We start from the raw sequence: 19,026 nt of genomic DNA, 5'->3' as shown, positions 1-19,026 counted from the left end.
AGGATGGATTTTTTTATGGGCATGTCGTTCGCTCAAGGATGGAGGTTTATTCCACGAGATTCTTCTCTCTTCGAACATCGCAATTATATGTACATACGTTTTATATTATTTTAGTGTGCGTAGGTCTGAACTTTGAAATAATATGAAAGAGTTAGAGAGAAAAGACAAAAGTATCTGTACAGCCCTTTCGGAAATTCTGGTATTGGGCTATCTATAGCTATACTATGATGTTATTAAAATTGATAATTTAGTCAATTAATAATACTATGAAGTAAGTTGCCCATTTCTCACAAGGTTAGTACGTGTTTCTGAGTTAGGCATTGACTAACATTTTTTGACATTGCGCTTTTGCAGCTCAGAATTGCAAAGGTAATCGATGTTTCCTAATGTCCCATTTTGTACCTTTAGATTTCTTTTCGATGTGTGACATTGCGCTTTTGCAGCTCAGAATTGCAAAGGTAATCGATGTTTCCTAATGTCCCATTTTGTACCTTTAGATTTCTTTTCGATGTTGTAGATAGAGTTTTATTATTCGTGTGTACCCTGTACATCTATACGTTCTACACTCACCTTTTCACGTGCACTCCCATTTTAATATAAGATTTTCTCTGCCCTATTCCTGAAGGACTCCACACAGATATTGCAAAAGACCCATAGATATGGTATTTTCAAGTGTGGAGGCCTTTACTGATCGTTAATACAGGATTGCATGTTAATATGGTGCATGATTACCACACCAAGTTTCTTTTGATGCACAACTTCATTTATCTATTTTACTCTTCAGAGTACCTATCCATCAACTCGCAAATTATTCTTTAATTTTTGCGCACTTTTCTTATAAATTGATATGTTGTACAAGTTTCTTTTGATGCACAACTTCATTTATCTATTTTACTATTCAGAGTACCTATCTATCAACTCGCAAATTATTCTTTAATTTTTGGTGACTTTTCTTATAAATTGATATGTATGTATCTTATTGAGAATTTACCCCCAGTAGCTCAGAGGAAGAATGTTGGACTCACAACCCAGGGGACTGGGGTTTAGCGACATAAAAATTAGGTTTGGCAATTAAATTACCACACCAAGTTTCTTTTGATGCACAACTTCATTTATCTATTTTACTCTTCAGAGTACCTATCCATCAACTCGCAAATTATTCTCTAATTTTTGCGCACTTTTCTTATAAATTGATACCTATGTATGTATCTTATTGAGAATTTACCCCCAGTAGCTCAGAGGAAGAATGTTGGACTCACAACCCAGGGGACTGGGGTTCAAATCCCAGTAGCGACATAAAAATTAAGTTTGGCAATTAATATCTAATAATGGTTATTTTTCTTTAACATAATCTCATAAAAGTGCACATATTGTTCCTTTTTAATAAAATTACAGTAAGTACTTTTCAGGAATTTCGAAATGGACATTTGTAAAGTTATGCTTAAGCGAATGAAAACCTTTCTAGGGCGATTTGTTCAGAGGACTAATTAACCCTTTCTGTTCTCAGTCGGGCCGATTTACCCATCATGGAACACTCGAGCGGCCTCCGGTTTATGTCATCGTGTGATTGTGGCCGTACGCAGGCCCAACGAGAAGACCCCTTCTCTCTTCGCGAGGCCAACTATGAGTTCTATCAGAATGTGGGAGTGGAGTGTGGGTGTGTCGCCCTAGAACACTATCCTTTCCCTGTGTTTCAACCCAGCACAGAGGACTTTAGGTGAGTATACTCATATTGAATTCCTTGTTAACTATACCTTTATGTGATATAATTTTATACAATTATTTCTACATAGATGTAGGTAGGTACCTAAGTATGTGCTGCGCATGTGCAAAAACCTAGATTACCAATATTTGTTTTCCATCTGGTTATCAGGCATTTTATCAGGAAATGCTAAATCCCTCAGTAATTATTTTACCCATCAACTTGATTTATTAAGGAAACGATTCTCGACAGTTGCAGTGTAGGGATAGTAACCTTTGGGTGGGTTTCACCAACCTAATTTTTAGCCCATAACAGCCCTGTTAGGCCTATACAAATCAAATGGAACTTATCAGGTTGTTAGTTTAAGAGGCCTTCTAAGGGGGCGGGGGTCGGGGGCATTACGGAAATAACAGGGGAGCAGAAACCCCCCCTGACCATGGGGCCTTAGAGGGGCCATTATTTCATATCAACCCTGGAACCTGTTGGGGATGTTGACTGATCTGCTGTCACTGCTACAACAACAATAATAACAACGACAAAGGTAAGTGATTTGAATAAAAGTGGTTATGAGGCCTTAGAGACAACAACAATAACAACGACAAAGGTAAGTGATTTGAATAAAAGTGGTTATGAGGCCTTAGAGGTAACAATAATAACAACAACAATAACAACGACAAAGGTAAGTGATTTGAATAAAAGTGGTTATGAGGCCTTAGAGGTAACAATAATAACAACAACAATAACAACGACAAAGGTAAGTGATTTGAATAAAAGTGGTTATGAGGCCTTAGAGGTAACAATAATAACAACAACAATAACAACGACAAAGGTAAGTGATTTGAATAAAAGTGGTTATGAGGCCTTAGAGGTAACAATAATAACAACAACGTTCTCTACCACCTAACCCTTAGAGCTCCATTATTATGTGGTCAAATTCTCAAATAAATGAGGATAAAATTCCATACCTCGGCTGGGATCGAATTGACGCGACGCCCTCCTGTTTACCAGGCGAGCGTCTTGACCTCTACACCACCGAGGCAGGTAATAGATCAGTTGCGCTTACTTGGGTGATGTTTCAAAGTCATAGAGCGGGAAAAATGAGGACCAACGGAATTTTTCTTTTTCTTCTACGACTTCTAGATACCGAGATAAATCGATTTAAAAAATTCAGGTAAATCGTTAAGTTTGACGTCACGGCATACGCTCCCGTAGGCGATGACGTCATAATTCATGACTCCCGCTTCGTTTGTTTGTGCGCAAGCGTTTCTGCGCATTTTGATGTTAAGTCTGACGTCACAACTCTTTGAACTTTGTCATTGGAACGGCAATTAAAAATTGAATTTTCGACCTTTTAAAGTTACTTTTTTGGAGTTTTGACCTCAGATTCGAATTTTTCACAACTTTTTACATAGGAATCGACCATTTATTTATAATTTTTACCCACTTGCAACTCCTCCATTCGTAAGTTTCTTACTGTAAAAAATGTTTGACTTGCAAAAAAAAAAAAAAAAAAACATTTTTAAAATTAGGACCCTTAAAGTTAGGGAAATTACTTATAATAGTTCGGGCACTATTTATTGTGTTTCAGTTAGTAGGTGTTTTTAATTTTTTTTTACTTTTTAGGCTTTAGTTAGGGCACACATTTATATGTATTAGTTATAGTAAAGGGTCCGCCCATATATTGTTGTGAAAAAATAAATAAAAGGTTCAATTCTGCAGCTTTAATCCCGTCTCTTGTTCTCCCCAGACAAAGCTCTCGTGCGTCAGCCCTCTACCACCGAGTACCTCCCTGGTATGCTCCACACAGACTCTCCCTCCTCTCTCCTCCCCCAGTATCCTTCCTGGTCCCTCACCTATCTGGGACCCTCTAGCTTATACAGTCACAACCTGGGTCTGCCTGATCCCACTGGGTCCTTCATCAGTAGCTCTTCCTATCTGCTCCCCTGGGATGTTACTGTTAGGTAAGTATTTTTTCAGCGACCGGAGGCCAATTAAATAAATCCTTCCCTGGTCCCTCACCTATCTGGGACCCTCTAGCTTATACAGTCACAACCTGGGTCTGCCTGATCCCACTGGGTCCTTCATCAGTAGCTCCTCCTATCTGCTCCCTTGGGATGTTACTGTTAGGTAAGTATTTTTTCAGCGACCGGAGGCCGATTAAATAAATCCTTTTTTTTTTAATTGTATGTGTACCAAATTTAAATATTGTACCAAATACACAAGACCTTGTTTAGACTGCAGGAGTAAAGGGACTTTTCAGTCTCATTCTGGCAGTATAAGCAGGGTATATTCTATTCTATTCTATATATGATTTTTTAGAATGGACGCTTTGAGATAGACATGAAATTGTACACTGAAGGGAAAGATAGGTACCTACCTACATATATGAGGAAAACTTCGGAATAAGAGTAAGGGAGGGAGGGAGAGGGAGAGGAATACAAGGAAAAACAAAATGCCGTTACAGGTTAGAGAGAGAGAGAGAGAGAAAGAAAGGGTAAAGGAGAACTAGCAAAGAGAGGAAGGAAGAAACAAAGAGAGACAGGACAATGATAGTACAAAATAGAAAGTAAAAAGACTTATGGAATAGAAGAAAATGGAAACTACTCCTATAGTAGAGTATGTGAAAGAGGAGTTATAACTGAAATTATAAAAAGACTTATGGAATAGAAGAAAATGGAAACTACTCCTATAGTAGAGTATGTGAAAGAGGAGTTATAACTGAAATTATAAAAAAAAATCCAATGCAAACATAATAAAATAAGAGATTAAAGAGATTCATATCGAGATGGAACTAAGAAAATCAGAAAAAACCCATTGAGGAAGTTGACACCTGAACCCGCGACCTTCAGATTAGGAAGTTGAGCAGCGCCCGAGACAGAGAATTACTTGAAGAACAACCCTATATCAGCTATATCTACCAGTGCTTTCCAAGCAAACACTGTAAAATAAGAGAATCATGTCAAGATAAAACTGAAAAGATCGGAAAAGAACTCATTGAAGAAGTTGACATCTGAACCCCGCTACCCAAAACTGTGTCCATACATCGTCGACCCCGTCGATCGACGTCACTGAAACCGTACACTACCTCGACAATATAGATTCATCTCTTCACCTCGTCGATCGACTATGTGTGGACACAGCTTTTTAGGAAGCTCAGTAGACAGAATTACTCAGTATATAGACAACCCTGTATACTGTCTCCTAAGCACACAACGGCGGCCATGGGAGAGCGAGAAAATGCGTCCAAAGGATATATATGTTGAGAGAAAGTGGGAGGGGGGGGGCAAAACAGGACGTGTGTGGAGAAGAAGGAAGCGAGAGAGAATAAAGAGAGAAAACGGAGGGAGGCAAAAAGAAGCTGATTAAGCGCTCGATATAGAGAGAAAGAAGGAGAAAGGGAGAAAGAAAAGAGGGGAGGGAGAAAGGAGAGGGGAAGAAATGGCGTCGTCAATTATTCAAGGAACGCGCGGGCTAGTTGACAGGACGAGGGTCATTTCCAAATGACAGGAAGAGGGGAGGAGGAAGCAGAGTGCAGTGTATGGAGGAAAGAGGCTTTTTGTTCCCTCCCGAAGGTTTTCGCCGTTGAGAACGGAAGCTTTGCATTTTTAGTTTCCTTCTTTTACTTTCTTTGGTTTTCTTTTGAGAAAGGTATCTACACTACCTACGTTGTAAGTTTGAGTAATTGAGTTGGAAAGTTTCGAGTTTAACTTTCTTTTCTAAACGTATCGAAGGTTTTCGCCGTTGAGAACGGAAGCTTTGCATTTTTAGTTTCCTTCTTTTACTTTCTTTGGTTTTCTTTTGAGAAAGGTATATCTAGACTACCTGCGTTGTAAGTTTGAGTAATTGAGTTGGAAAGTTTTGAGTTTAACTTTATTTTCTAAACGTATCACTTTTTAAGGGGCAAAAATGAGTGGGTAGTTGTATATTTTTCAGGACCCTTGACTTTTGTTCCTTGGAGGTTGATTTGAGATCAAAAATAGTCCTGGACCACTTTCGGGAGTGTAGGGTCAACTGCCTGTAGCTTTCGGTCAAACTGTCTGTAGTTTATTAATTGGTCGAACTACAGAAAAAAATTACCGTAATTAGAACACTCCTTGTGTAGGCATTTCTCTCCATCAAACCATCTCTCTTTCTCCTTCCCTTTCCATCCCCACAAAAAAAAAGAAATAAAATCGAGAACACTTTATTTTATTTTCGTTGTTTGCCAGGTTACAGCATCACAGTAAGGATGGCACCTGGTCCAAATCTTCCACTTCATTTACCAGCAGGAGCACCAGAAAGAATAAACCCGTCAAAGGTAAAGTTCAATTAAGTGGGTACCATAACAATCCGATATACTCCCAATGTTTAGTGGGGGGGAGGGGAATCCAAAGAGGGACTTATCACTCCATTGAAGAGTCCTTCCTACCTACTTGTATTAAGACCCATTTTAATCATAATATCGGCCAGCCTAGTTAGCTTAGTTGGTAGTGCGTCTGCCTTGTAAGCGCTAGGCCGCGGGTTCGATTCCCGCCCGGGGCGGATTTTATCCTGATGGGATAATGTTCGTTCTCGGAAACGGCTGGCTTTCTCCTATCCTGTCTTCCTTCTCTCCTCGATTTCGGGACGATAAGACCATAGCAGTTAAAGTTCCCTCTGTCAAACCTCTTAAAAAAAAAAAAAAAAAAAAAAAAAAAAAAAAAAAAAAAAAAAAACAAAAAAAAAAAAAAAAAAAAAAATTGTTTGGGCTCAAATGGGTTAAGAACTCATTTACGCCCGCTGATCCCAAATGAGAACAAAATACATTTGGGGTTTCCCCAAATAAAATCCACCTAAAAAATAATTCTGGGCACAAATGGGTTAAAGATGTGTTGAAAACCGGTGTTGATTTATGGGTAGTAATTTGACCCCTCTGTGGCCGAAGGGGGCAGCACTGATTCTCGGCCTCAGAGGTGCTGACTTCAGCTTCCGGCGAAGGTGGCATTTTCTTACTAAATTATTCTATTCCCTGAAAAGATATTCTATTCTCAGTGTAATATGTATGACTGTAGAGTGTAGATAAATGAAGTAGGTTGTAACTACCTACCTATATGAGCAAACACCTTTGTTTTAATCCTTTGGAAGCTATGAATATTACACATGTACATATTTACTCCCATTGAAAAACCCTGCTTTAGAGTGATGAAGTCGACACTAAACATTAAGCAGCTTCGATCATGTTACATAAATTATGGTCGATCAAAATCGACTGAAAATCGTTCACAATATACCTGTTTGTTTGTTTTTCCTACATCATAGAAGTTTCAGTCTTTTCAGTCGACCGTATTGTATTATACTACCCTTATTTCTCAATCTCCTACCAAGATTCTAATGGCTTTTATTTGTATGCAAACTTGTTGTGGGAACCCTTCCTTTTGGATTGTTTAATTCCTTCCCGCCAAACAAAAGTTTTTTTACATATCACAAAACTCGACATGGTGTTACGAGTAAGATGGTCATACTTACTCTCCCTCCCTTCTGTCTCTCCCCCTCCCCCTCTTTCTCCTCTCTCCTTTTTCCTTCTTATTTTTCACCCTCTTTTCCTTCCCTCTCCTCTTTATCTCGTTCTCTCCGTCTCTCTTTTCCCCTTCTGAGTTTTCTCCTTTTCACTCCCCCTTCCTCTATATTTTTCTTCCTTCTCTCCTTCTTTATTTCTCTCTCTCTTTCTCCCCCTCTCTCTCTCTCTCGCTCTCCATCTCTTTCCCCCTTCTTTTCTCTCCCTCCTCTCCTTTCACTCTTCCTTCCTCTCTGTCTCCTCCTCTTTTTCTTCGTCCCATTTCTCTCTCCTCTCCATTTTTATGTCTCTTAGCCGATGGTGTCACGCTGTTTCGTATTTTCTTAAATATATTTGTTCACACGAGAGGAAATAGGAAAAAACAGATTTTTCCCTCCTTTACTACCGAAATAAACCCACCCCTTATTTTGACTGGAAAACGTTTTGCTGAAATGAAATGCATGTATTATACAGTTGGATACTGTGAGCGACCCCCCCCTTCCTCATCTACCCCCACCCATACACACCCCTTCCCCTTTATCCTTGGATCTAGAGTGTGTCTTTCTCTCTCCCTCCCTCCCCTGGTCATTCGCTAAATCTCTCTCCCTCCCTTTCCCTCCTTCCCAGACCTTCTCTCTCGCTTTCCCTCCAGATCTCTCTCTCCCTCCCTCCCCTCACACGTCCGGGAGGGAACGAGCATGTAACAGAACTTAGATGTGGAATAAGGGATCCATAGAAGGGGGAGAGACTTAAGGATAAGGCATAGGGAGGGAGAGAGGACAGGGGGAGAGAATGGGTCAATCCGTTCTGTGGGTCGAGCGGCGTGTAAGTACGTGGGGCTCTGGGACATATTCGAAATTAATTAAACTTTGTCTTATAATGGAAAATCGGAGAGCTCTCTTTCCCCCTCTCCTGTTTCTACGTCCTTTTTGGCCCGGCCGGGTTAAGTACCTATCAGGCAGATTTTGAAAATTTTACAAGTTTAAGGGAAAAGCCTCTTTCTCTCTTTCCCTCCCTTATGTGTCTATACCTATCTCGATCTCTTTTGTGTGCTGTTGGGTTATCTTTTAGTCATAGGTATTTGAGTGTACAATGTGTGGTTATTTTAGACATGGCTCTTTGAGTAGCAATGACGTACAAGGTTTCGCCCGGGCCAGGGACACTTTTGATCTACACACATTCGATTTTATTTTATTATCTTGACCATAACATGAGCCTTGACAACCTTTCGATATAGTAGCTTATCGAACCTCTCTGCAAAATTTGGGTGAAATACGGCTCTAAGTAAAGTCCTGAGAACCGCAAAAATCCTTTTGGGCTTTTTCCAGTATCAGGCGTAAATAGCGCGGTACTTTGGCCCTGAATAACGGCCGGACCGTACCTTCGGGAACAGGGGCTATCAATATTCGGCAGTTTCGAGAAACGCAGCTCTGGAAATAAAAATTCAGCCGAACAAGGAAAAGGTTTTTTTTTTTACTGTAGGCTTTTCCATGCCCCCCGCGTTACACGATAGTATATTGCGTACATATATTTTCTTCCTATTTATATATTTCTGTCTCCAGTAAGTCCCCAGGTGTCCGTCTTACTTCCCCCTCCCGTCCTTCCCATCACTCCCTCCTAATCTTTTTTTTTTTTCTCTCCCAAAGTTTCCTGTCGTACTATGCTTTGGATTACATTTCGTTTCATACATCGTAATTCTTTCCTTTTTCGCCTCTCCCTCTCCTACTTCTTCGTGTCCGGGAAGTTTTTTTTTTTTCGTAGAAAAAACAAATGTACAGGGTGGGCTCTCGGCAGTGCCTCCGAATGGAGACTAGTGACAAATTGAGTAGTGACAAATAAACTATGTGATGATAATACTAGACTATTGAGTGAAAGGTAACGATTAGGCGTGGCTAATGTCGGAGGCGTTCTTTATTGTATCCTCAAGGGATTAGGTTCGTTCTCGAAACGAGGCAGCCGGGCATTCTCCTATCGCTTTCCTTCTCTCTTTGATTTCAGGACGATAATACCTTAGCAGTTACAGTTCCCTCTATTAAACCTCTTGAAAATAAATAAACAAATTTTTAACTCATAATACCCTTCTAATTGAGAGAATAAAACCATGTAAAAGATGACCTTCTCTTCTAACACACCCAGTATTTTCAGTCACCCCGTTATTTCGCGGACCCTCCCGGACGATACGAAGCTGTGCTTTTCTCTTTTTTTTCCACCCTTCATCTAATTTCCTCTGGACTTTAAGTCGCACTTGATCGCCTTGAGGAAAACTTGGGGATTCGATAGCATTGAAAGCACAGATTGCACGCCTGTGAAGACAGGAAAAGCGGGCTTCGATTCAACTAAAGTTGCAAGCGTTGAATCCTGGCGCAGGAAAGGAAGAATTGGAAAAGCAAGTTGCAAGCGTTTAGGGCTTACTCTATACACAAAATGCCCGATCCAAGGCTTAGGTGTAAGGGCAAACAGCCCTAAAGGATGGGTTTAGCTTCTACGAATCTAAAGCGTTGAGGCCTGGTGGAGAAAAGAAAGGAAAAGAAAAGCTTTGATTTAATGCAAGTTTCAAGCTGATCAGCCTTGACAGAGGAAAAAATAGAAATTTTAAAGTTAATCGTGAAAAAAATTCGAGGAAGGCGTATATTGGGCGAGAAGAACTTTAAAAAAGGATTAAATAAAAAGGACTTAAATAATAGAGAGAATTCTAATAATTTACGTACTACCCAAATTATCTACGTGCATTTAAAAATAAATAAATCGAGAAATAAAAATATAATTCTAATAAAAGAAAACATTGGAAATAATCGTGAGTTTTTTTCGAGGCTGTATACGATGCGTGTCACAGGCACAATAAGGTCCTCTCAAAGAAGGACTTGCTGAAAATCTGAGAAGGGTGAAATCTATTTTCTCACAAGACACGCGTAAGAAACGCGTAAACAAATAATACGCGTATGAATGAAAAACGCGAGCACTATACGCGAGTGCCTTGAATATAATTATCTTCTTCTCAAACACAATACTTACCTGTTATACATATGTATGAAAATGTGTTGGCAAAAGGGGGAGTCGTTGATTTGAACAAAACGAAAGATTCATTTCGTTTTGATTGTTACCTATAGGTATTACTTTTGCTATTACATGACATATGACATTCATCTTTTTGAGCAATGAGCATTCATAGGTTTTAAGCTTTTTAACCTTTCTTCTAAGATTTTTTTCCCTTGCAAAGTTGCTTCTCTTGGCTTTCCAACTTTCCGTCTTTATGCAGAGCTTTAATCTCTCTCATGTTTTGCCTGTTATGGATACAGGAATAATATGTCCCATTCTTTAAGAGAACTATTCTTTAAGAGAACTGTTTAGATATCTAGATACATCAGTTGTAACTCTTAGGGATATACTTTCCGTCTTTATGCAGAGTTTTAATCTCTTTCATGTTTTGCCTGTTATGGATACAGGAATAATATGTCCCATTCTTTAAGAGAACTGTTTAGATACCTAGATACATCAGTTGTAACTCTTAGGGATATTATCTATTCACTGGACGGCTAATCCAATCATCAATATTACCCATCGTTGAGTAACGATATTGTGGTCCACTTTTTCGTTTGAATTCAAGTCCTCTAATTACATAGTTAGGTAGGATCCTTCGAGTGTATTTTCGATGTCCGTGTGGGTATTTTTCGTGGAACAGGCAAAATGTGTTGTGTGGAGATATACATAGGTATGCCTTTGTTTTCTGATTTTGGACGGTGAGAGAGATTGGACGAAAAGCTTGAAAATAGAGACGAAGAAATAGCCTAAAGGGAGGGAGCAAACGAAAGAGAGAGAGAGAAAGGCGGAATTATTTCACGTGCTAAATTTCAAGTGGGCTGAAAGTAAAGAGAAGGAAGGAGATAGGGGAATAAGTCGAGGAGAGAGGTGTGGTACAAGAGTATTGCTTTTGCCTTTTGGAAAATGTTCTAAGCTCCCTCTCTACTCCTGCCAGCGCGCGCCCCTCTCCCTGAAAGACGAAGGGGTCACTTTGAAGGAAACAAGTGCAAGTAACAACGTTTGGGCTGTGGTCAAATTTGGAAACATGGGACAAGAAGGTCGGAGGGGTATTTGTGGAGAAATGAGAGGACAAGGCAGGGGAGAGAGGGGAAAAATTAGTACGAAACTTCGTGGTCACGATGACGTCCCAGAAGAATTAGTCCGGGAAAGCGCACGGAATGGGGAAGTCAATTTCTGGTAAAAATGGAATCCTAGATCCTCGTGCATTTCCGGTCTCATTCCGCGCTCACTCTATATTTGTTTATTTTAAATAAACTGACTGCCCGACAGTAATTTAGTAGGCTCCTATACCCATTAGATAATCCGCTCCTAACGTAAACATAAACAAACGAAGTAGGAGGTTCATAAAACTCGCAATAAAACCCAGAAGCCAGAAGTTAGCAAAACCACCTAGGAGCGATTTCGGTGACAGCCAATATTCCGATCTCCTAGTCTGGTTTAACACTCTTCCGAGAATCGAACCAATGTTATTATTATTACGCGTTTTTGTTTAAAACTTATTTGTTATAAATATAAAAACGCTCTCAATATAAGGTTTGGTTTGATATACCTGTAAACCCCCTTGAGGGTTACAATGTGTCCTGTAAGTTTGATGGGTTCGCAGAGATTTCTTATTATAGATAAAACGTATATTATGTAGTTAAATTCTATATGTGTAACCCCATTAAAATACTACAGGGTGATTTCCTTATAATTCTCGGGAGTAGTCAATTAATTGTCGAAGATTAAACTCCTGTGACAACTTAACTCGAATTGTCTCCGCCTTTATTTTCCTTTTGACTGCCTGCTAAACACAATAAAAAAACCTGGTCCATCTACTGAAATGGGCTCTACAAGTAGACAGGTCATGGATAATAGAGACTTCTAATACCAACTAACAAAATTGCCTGCCCCAAAAGCTCTTCCCCAAAAAATTAAAGGAAGTTCAAAGCTCAGTACGTTCTAATACGTTCAAATGAAACTGCGATGCTGCTGATCTCTAGGTGTTATGTGAAAACCATTGAGGCTACTCTGAACCACCCAGTATTTCCATTAGCCGCACCGTGGGGTCGCTCAAGATTACCCTGTGACCTTCGCTAAGAATTCTTTGTCAACCAATTTCCATGATTGATGCACTCTTGTGTGTGAGCCTCAACAACTATGCCTTTGACAACCAAATTTTTGGGTGTAAATCCATCTTCTGTGTGTGTGTTTACAGAGTTTTAACTTTTCAAGAAAAAAATGGGACCTTCCTTTTATTCAGTTTTTTTATGCTTATGTTTTATAATTTGGGTCTTTTCTGTTTCCTGTTTCCCCATGCTTGCTCTAATACGTATTGTGGATCCTCTCTTGTTAAGCGTTGTCACTGTAGATTTGTAAAACTTAAAGTTTTTTGCCGTGACACATTTTTTTTTTCAGTAACTTCATCAGTTCTGGTAGGTACATATCTTCTTTTGAACCTTATAGGTACGTTACACATTGCAGCGTTTTGTTCATTTGGTGTATGGTCCACTTTTCACATGAGAAGGAATAAAAGAAGGAAAGGAGACCGAGAGATAGAGAGATATAGATTTCCCTCGCGGACTTGAAATTGTTTCGTGTTTCAAACCCATTTTATTCCCTCTCTCCTTTTCTTCATCTGCTTCGCCATCCCATTTTCTCATCCCAATCTCCCCCTCCAGGCGTTTCTCCCTCCTCCACATTCTCCTCGTATTCCTACCTTTGCTTGTGCAGTGCCAGTGGTTATAAAATTGCTGCTGTAGCCCTTTCTCCCAGTCTTGTTTCTCTCCTTTTCTTCATCTGCTTCGCCATCCCATTTTCTCATCCCAATCTCCCCCTCCAGGCGTTTCTCCCTCCTCCACATTCTCCTCCTCGTATTCCTACCTTTGCTTGTGCAGTGCCAGTGGTTATAAAATTGCTGCTGTAGCCCTTTCTCCCAGTCTTGTTAAAATTCGAGACAAGTGGTTTCTAATAATAATCGCCGCTGTTAGAAAACCAATGAATTCTCGTTATGGAAGGGAGATTGTATTCTAATATCAAATTTCATGTTCCACCAGATTAAGCTTCGAGCTGCGTGCTCGCAAAGCCGAAGGTTTCGTTTCACGAAAATTAATTTTACAAGAACTAAAATAATGGTTTTCTGAGAGATGAAATAAATACTATCTTCCTACCTGAATTCTCCTAAAAATGGGACCTTCCTTTTATTCAGTTTTTTATGCTTATGTTTTATAATTTGGGTCTTTTCTGTTTCCTGTTTCCCCATGCTTGCTCCAATACGTATTGTGGATCCTCTCTTGTTAAGCGTTGTCACTGTAGATTTGTAAAAATTGAAGTTTTTTGCCGTGACACATTTTTTTTTTCCAGTAACTTCATCAGTTCTGGTACATATCTTCTTCAAAATAGGACTAACAAGACTCTTGAACTAAAATCTGCCATGAACGGAGCTTCCGAATCTCGGATAAAGATAACCCCTAAGAGCACTAAGGGTAGCAGTAGCATATTAGAGCAGGTCAGAGGATGAACGGAGCTTCCGAATCTCGGATAAAGATAACCCCTAAGAGCACTAAGGGTAGCAGTAGCATATTAGAGCAGGTCAGAGGAAAAAACAACTTGAAATTAACTTTTTTATATAACAAAAGTAATAACAACCAAAACCAGCAAGGTGTCGCAAATGGTTGGTGAATTTAACATTTCACCGCTGTGTTCCCTGTTTACCACACGTTTTCCAGCATCTCCAGACGTTTGTAGCAACGTCGGTATGCAGCTTTTGCAGAAATTAAAAATCATACAATTGATGCGTGGGATACAAAATGAGAATGCTGCAAAATTAAAGGTTGAATGGAAAAAATTTAGAAAAAAATGCCACGTTAGAAAGCTGCAAAAGAAAGGGGTTTTTTGAACGGCAAAATTAAAGGTTGAATGGAAAAAATTTAGAAAAAAATGCCACGTTAGAAAGCTGCAAAAGAAAGGGGTTTTTTGAACGAAAAAAAATTCAAAATAAATAGTGGGTAATTTTTCCCACGACTCCTCTACTAGATACAGGGTTTGCACATGATGGTATGGTTTTGTTTGAATAGATTCCTTGCAAAAATAGAATAGATTCCTTGCAATCTTTTATCGTATTTTGTTAATGGTATCATTATAATTTTTCTCCTAAAATTTTTGCATCGTTCTAATCCTTTTACTTGAGAAGTTGCTCTCCTAATCAGTGCATTTAATTTGAAAATGTTTAATGTACAACATTTAAAACAAGGGTGTGATTATGACCATAAAGCCTTAACATAACACACAGATACATGATGAACTTCCTTTAACTTAAGTCCAATAAGTTGATAAAGGGAGGTTGACGTCAATTTGCGATTAGTTGCTTTCATTGGGAGAAGGAAAGGGTATATTGATTCGCGAAAACGTTAGAAAAAGGGACGAAAAAGAGAAATGGAAAATGTTAGGAGAGAGAGAGAGACAGTAAGAGAATTTTCACAGGAAGAAGGGACTTTGGAATCAAAGGAAAGGTCAATATTGTAGGAGGAAAGGGTTTAAAGGAATCGGAGGACCAACACATTTCAAAGTTAAAATATTGTGTATACATATAGACGTGGTCTTCAAAAGAAAAAAATTCAAAACACAAAAAAAAAAAAAAAAAAAAAAAAAAAAAAAAAAAAAAAAAAAAAAAAAAAAAACTGCCAATAAATGAAAGGGAATAAAAAACAGATTGATGAAAAATGGGGTGAGACTTTTTACTACCCGATCATAATAATTGTAATTTGCTATCCCCATTCACTTGTCTATTTATGTCCACACGGAAGAAAGCTACTTTCTCCCCCCACCCTCTTGCATTCCACCCTTATCTTTTATACGTGCAATTATACTTCTTTGAAAAGCATAATTCACATCCCTGCATCTTATTTCCCTTCGACTAAAACCTCCCTGAGCTAACTAGTGGGAAGAGATTTGCAAAAAAGGAGAAAAAAAAATCTCAAATTAAAATGTCGCAGCTCTGAGCTGGTCTCGTTTTCTCATCAAAAAATAGGGAGAGAGCTAATTCACATCCCTGCATCTTATTTCCCTTCGACTAAAACCTCCCTGAGCTAACTAGTGGGAAGAGATTTGCAAAAAAGGAGAAAAAAAATCTCAAATTAAAATGTCGCAGCTCTGAGCTGGTCTCGTTTTCTCATCAAAAAATAGGGAGAGAGCTGCTGGTCTCGTTTTCTCATCAAAAAATAGGGAGAGGGCTAAATCTGCAATTACCCTTCTTCGCTGATTGTTGTCATTTTTTTCGCACAGGGAATTCACTCACGGAAAAAAGATAATCTTTTTTTCAGACTTTGGCTTGGTTTTGCATAGTTTATTCATTGGTTAACGTTATCATTCTTATCTCCTCTCTTCTCTCTCCTTCTCCTTTTCTTCTTTATTTTCCGTCCCTTACATTGATAATCTTTTTTCAGACTTTGGCTTGGTTTTGCATAGTTTATTCATTGGTTAACGTTATCATTCTTATCTCCTCTCTTCTTTCTCTTTTTCTTCTTTATTTTCCGTCCCTTACATCATTCACATCCCTGCATCTTATTTCCCTTCGACTAAAACCTCCCTGAGCTAACTAGTGGGAAGAGATTTGCAAAAAAGGAGAAAAAAATCTCAAATTAAAATGTCGCAGCTCTGAGCTGGTCTCGTTTTCTCATCAAAAAATAGGGAGAGAGCTAAATCTGCAATTACCCTTCTTCGCTGATTGTTGTCATTTTTTTCGCACAGTGAATTCACTCACGGAAAAAAGATAATCTTTTTTTCAGACTTTGGCTTGGTTTTGCATAGTTTATTCATTGGTTAACGTTATCATTCTTATCTCCTCTCTTCTTTCTCTTGTAAGGGACGGAAAAGACATTTTCCGTCCCTTACATTCCCCCCATTCCTCGTCCCTTGGACTGAACGTTCCACATGACTTTCCCTGGTCACATCTCAGGAATACACAGGATAATATTTACACGTACACAACATCCACAGTAATCCTTTTCTATCCAGGAAACTTCCATGAAGTCTGCCAGGATCCGTACACTGGTCAACATGGAGAATATCACAACATAACACCTTACAGCTAGTCCATCCCTTCTGAAGGAGAAAATGTTTCACCATCACAGTTTTCCAGGATTTTCTGGTCTCGTTTTCTCATCAAAAAATAGGGAGAGGGCTAAATCTGCAATTACCCTTCTTCGCTGATTGTTGTCATTTTTTTCGCACAGTGAATTTCACTCACGAAAAAAAGATAATCTTTTTTCAGACTTTGGCTTGGTTTTGCATAGTTTATTCATTGGTTAACGTTATCATTCTTATCTCCTCTCTTCTTTCTCTTGTAAGGGACGGAAAAGACATTTTCCGTCCCTTACATTCCCCCCATTCCTCGTCCCTTGGACTGAACGTTCCACACGACTTTCCCTGGTCACATCTCAGGAATACACAGGATAATATTTACACGTACACAACATCCACAGTAATCCTTTTCCATCCAGGAAACTTCCATATTATTTGTGTCTACCTACTTGTTTCCCTACCACAAAAATTGATGTTCCCTTGACTGCTGACAAATGGAAATAATAGATAACATACCTTCCTAATACATATCTCTGGAAAATTGGTACCAATTAATTTATTAGATTTCAATTCCAAAGTATTTCAAATTCTTCGTAAACTAAACCGCGTATAGGAGGTGCCCAATCGGTTCAGTCATGTTTATTCCAGAATTTAAAACAGATTTGTAGGTACCAAAAAATTAAGCAGTTCTTTGTTTTGAAATAAACGCCGCTGATAGCCAAACAAACGGCACTTCGGTGATAGCATAGGTATTTAAAATTAAATATCAGTTCTCAATGGATCACTGAAGTTAAGAAACTTCGCCCGTGATTGGTATCCGGATGGGTGACCATCAGGAAAGTTGCGTGCTGCCGGCTTTTCCCGGTTTTCAGAATTCATTATTAAGGTCCAAAAACTATGGTTCAAATTCAAGTTAAACCAGATTTCAGTTAGACCCTGTATGTATATCAATAGGTAACAGCTTTTCCCGGCCCCAGACTGGGTGGGATTTAAGTGAGATGGGTAGTATCTATTGGGTAGCTTGTCACCAAATGGAGGGTAAAACCCCCGTCACTATAAACTTTAACTGTTACACATTGACGTTACACCCCTATGAAACAAAAAAGCTTTTCCCGGCCCCAGACTGGGTGGGATTTAAGTGAGATGGGTAGTATCTATTGGGTAGCTTGTCACCAAATGGAGGGTAAAACCCCCATCACTATAAACTTTAACTGTTACACATTGACGTTACACCCCTATGAAACAAAAAAACCAGCATTCTTCCCCCGTGTAGTCCCTTAAGCAGCACCGAGCATTGATTATCCTTCACTCTATATCCTTTTACATACCGGGTATGTCCTGGGACTTTCTTGTGGAAGCTCAACTTAGAAACTGAAAACTCTGAAAGGAAGACAGTTGTGCTTTGCGCTCCCTATATTCTCTAGTTTGGGATGGACACATAAAAGACGGGTGCATCAACCCACACACTTGGATCATTTCAACTTACCAAATACGGGATGAAAATGCAGGAAAAGTGGTTGGTATTTGTTGTTTTATAACCAACATTTAAAATGAGGAAGACTCCAAAATTACTTATTGGGTCGATATACTCGACATCGTGGAAACTCAACTTCGAAACTGAAAACTCTGAAAGGAAGACAGTTGTGCTTTGCGCTCCCTATATTCTCTAGTTTGGGATGGACACATAAAGGACGGGTGCATCAACCCACACACTTGGATCATTTCAACTTACCAAATAAGGGATGAAAATGCAGGAAAAGTGGTAGGTATTTGTTGTTTTATAACCAACATTTAAAATGAGGAAGACTCCAAAATTACTTATTGGGTCGATATACTCGACATCGTATTAGTTATTGGTATCATATGACATAGCCAAATACAATATCAATAGAGGAAAAGTGTCCTATAGGGATACAGGCATACAGGTATGCTGAAAACGAAAACTGTAACGGCTGCTGTAGAGGCACAAACTTTCTCACACCATTCTCCTTTCCTTTTCCAGGTGAAGAATTTCAGCCCGACTTTGGCGCACCCAGTATTCGTTACATATACACGTCGTATCCCCATCTCTTTCTCTGCTCTCTGGTCACTCCACTAACTGGGACACCCTCTTCCCATTTCCCTCTCTTTCTTCCACGTCAGCTCCGACGTACAAATTCCCTTCTTTATCTTTTTCACCCTCGCGAGGGAGAGAGAGACATGTCATTTTCCCTCGTTTGACAATAATATCAGGTAGCTGGGTGGAAGAACACAAGATGGGGTAGAGAGGGAGAAATGGCCAAGGTGTCCACACACACTCTTCCCCTATGGGTTTGTGACGTGGGCTCGGATGTGGGTGTGAAGGGGTTTCTGAGAGAACACATTAGAGATTTTCGAAGCTTTCCTCGAGATATTGCGGAGGATTGCGTGGAATGTATTGGAGATTTTTGGAGCTTTACGTATTGGAAATTTTTGAAGCTTTCCTCGAGATATCATGGAAGGATATGTATGTCTGAAAAAACTCATTAGAGATTTTCGAAGCTTTATTTGAGATATTGCGGAAAAATGCCTGAAAGAAAGTATTAGAGATTTTTGAAGCTCTTCTATGTTTGCAGGATTGCTTGAAATGTATTAGAGATTTTTGATTCTTATGAAAGTTCAACATTTTTGATTTCATACTTGCATGCTTATTACTTTATGTTCAAACATTTCTATCAATCCTGAACTTGAAGTT

General features: G+C 39.2%; 1 protein-coding gene across 1 annotated transcript; it reads left to right on the top strand.

Annotated features, from left to right (window-relative positions):
• Positions 1–1,507: 1,507 nt before the first annotated feature.
• Positions 1,508–5,999, top strand: LOC103519991 (protein SMG8; the record flags this gene model as incomplete). Its single annotated transcript, XM_008485083.1, has 4 exons — positions 1,508–1,717; positions 2,281–2,306; positions 3,450–3,663; positions 5,911–5,999. Coding segments are annotated over 4 exons (539 nt in total), but the record flags the coding sequence as incomplete, so codon positions are not given.
• Positions 6,000–19,026: the final 13,027 nt, after the last annotated feature.

This window comes from Diaphorina citri, unplaced genomic scaffold (assembly GCF_000475195.1).
Source record: "Diaphorina citri unplaced genomic scaffold, Diaci psyllid genome assembly version 1.1 scaffold3105, whole genome shotgun sequence".
Lineage (NCBI taxonomy): Eukaryota > Metazoa > Arthropoda > Insecta > Hemiptera > Psyllidae > Diaphorina > Diaphorina citri.
Note: the sequence above shows the minus strand (reverse complement) of the source record. Positions and strands in the feature narration are given on the sequence as shown.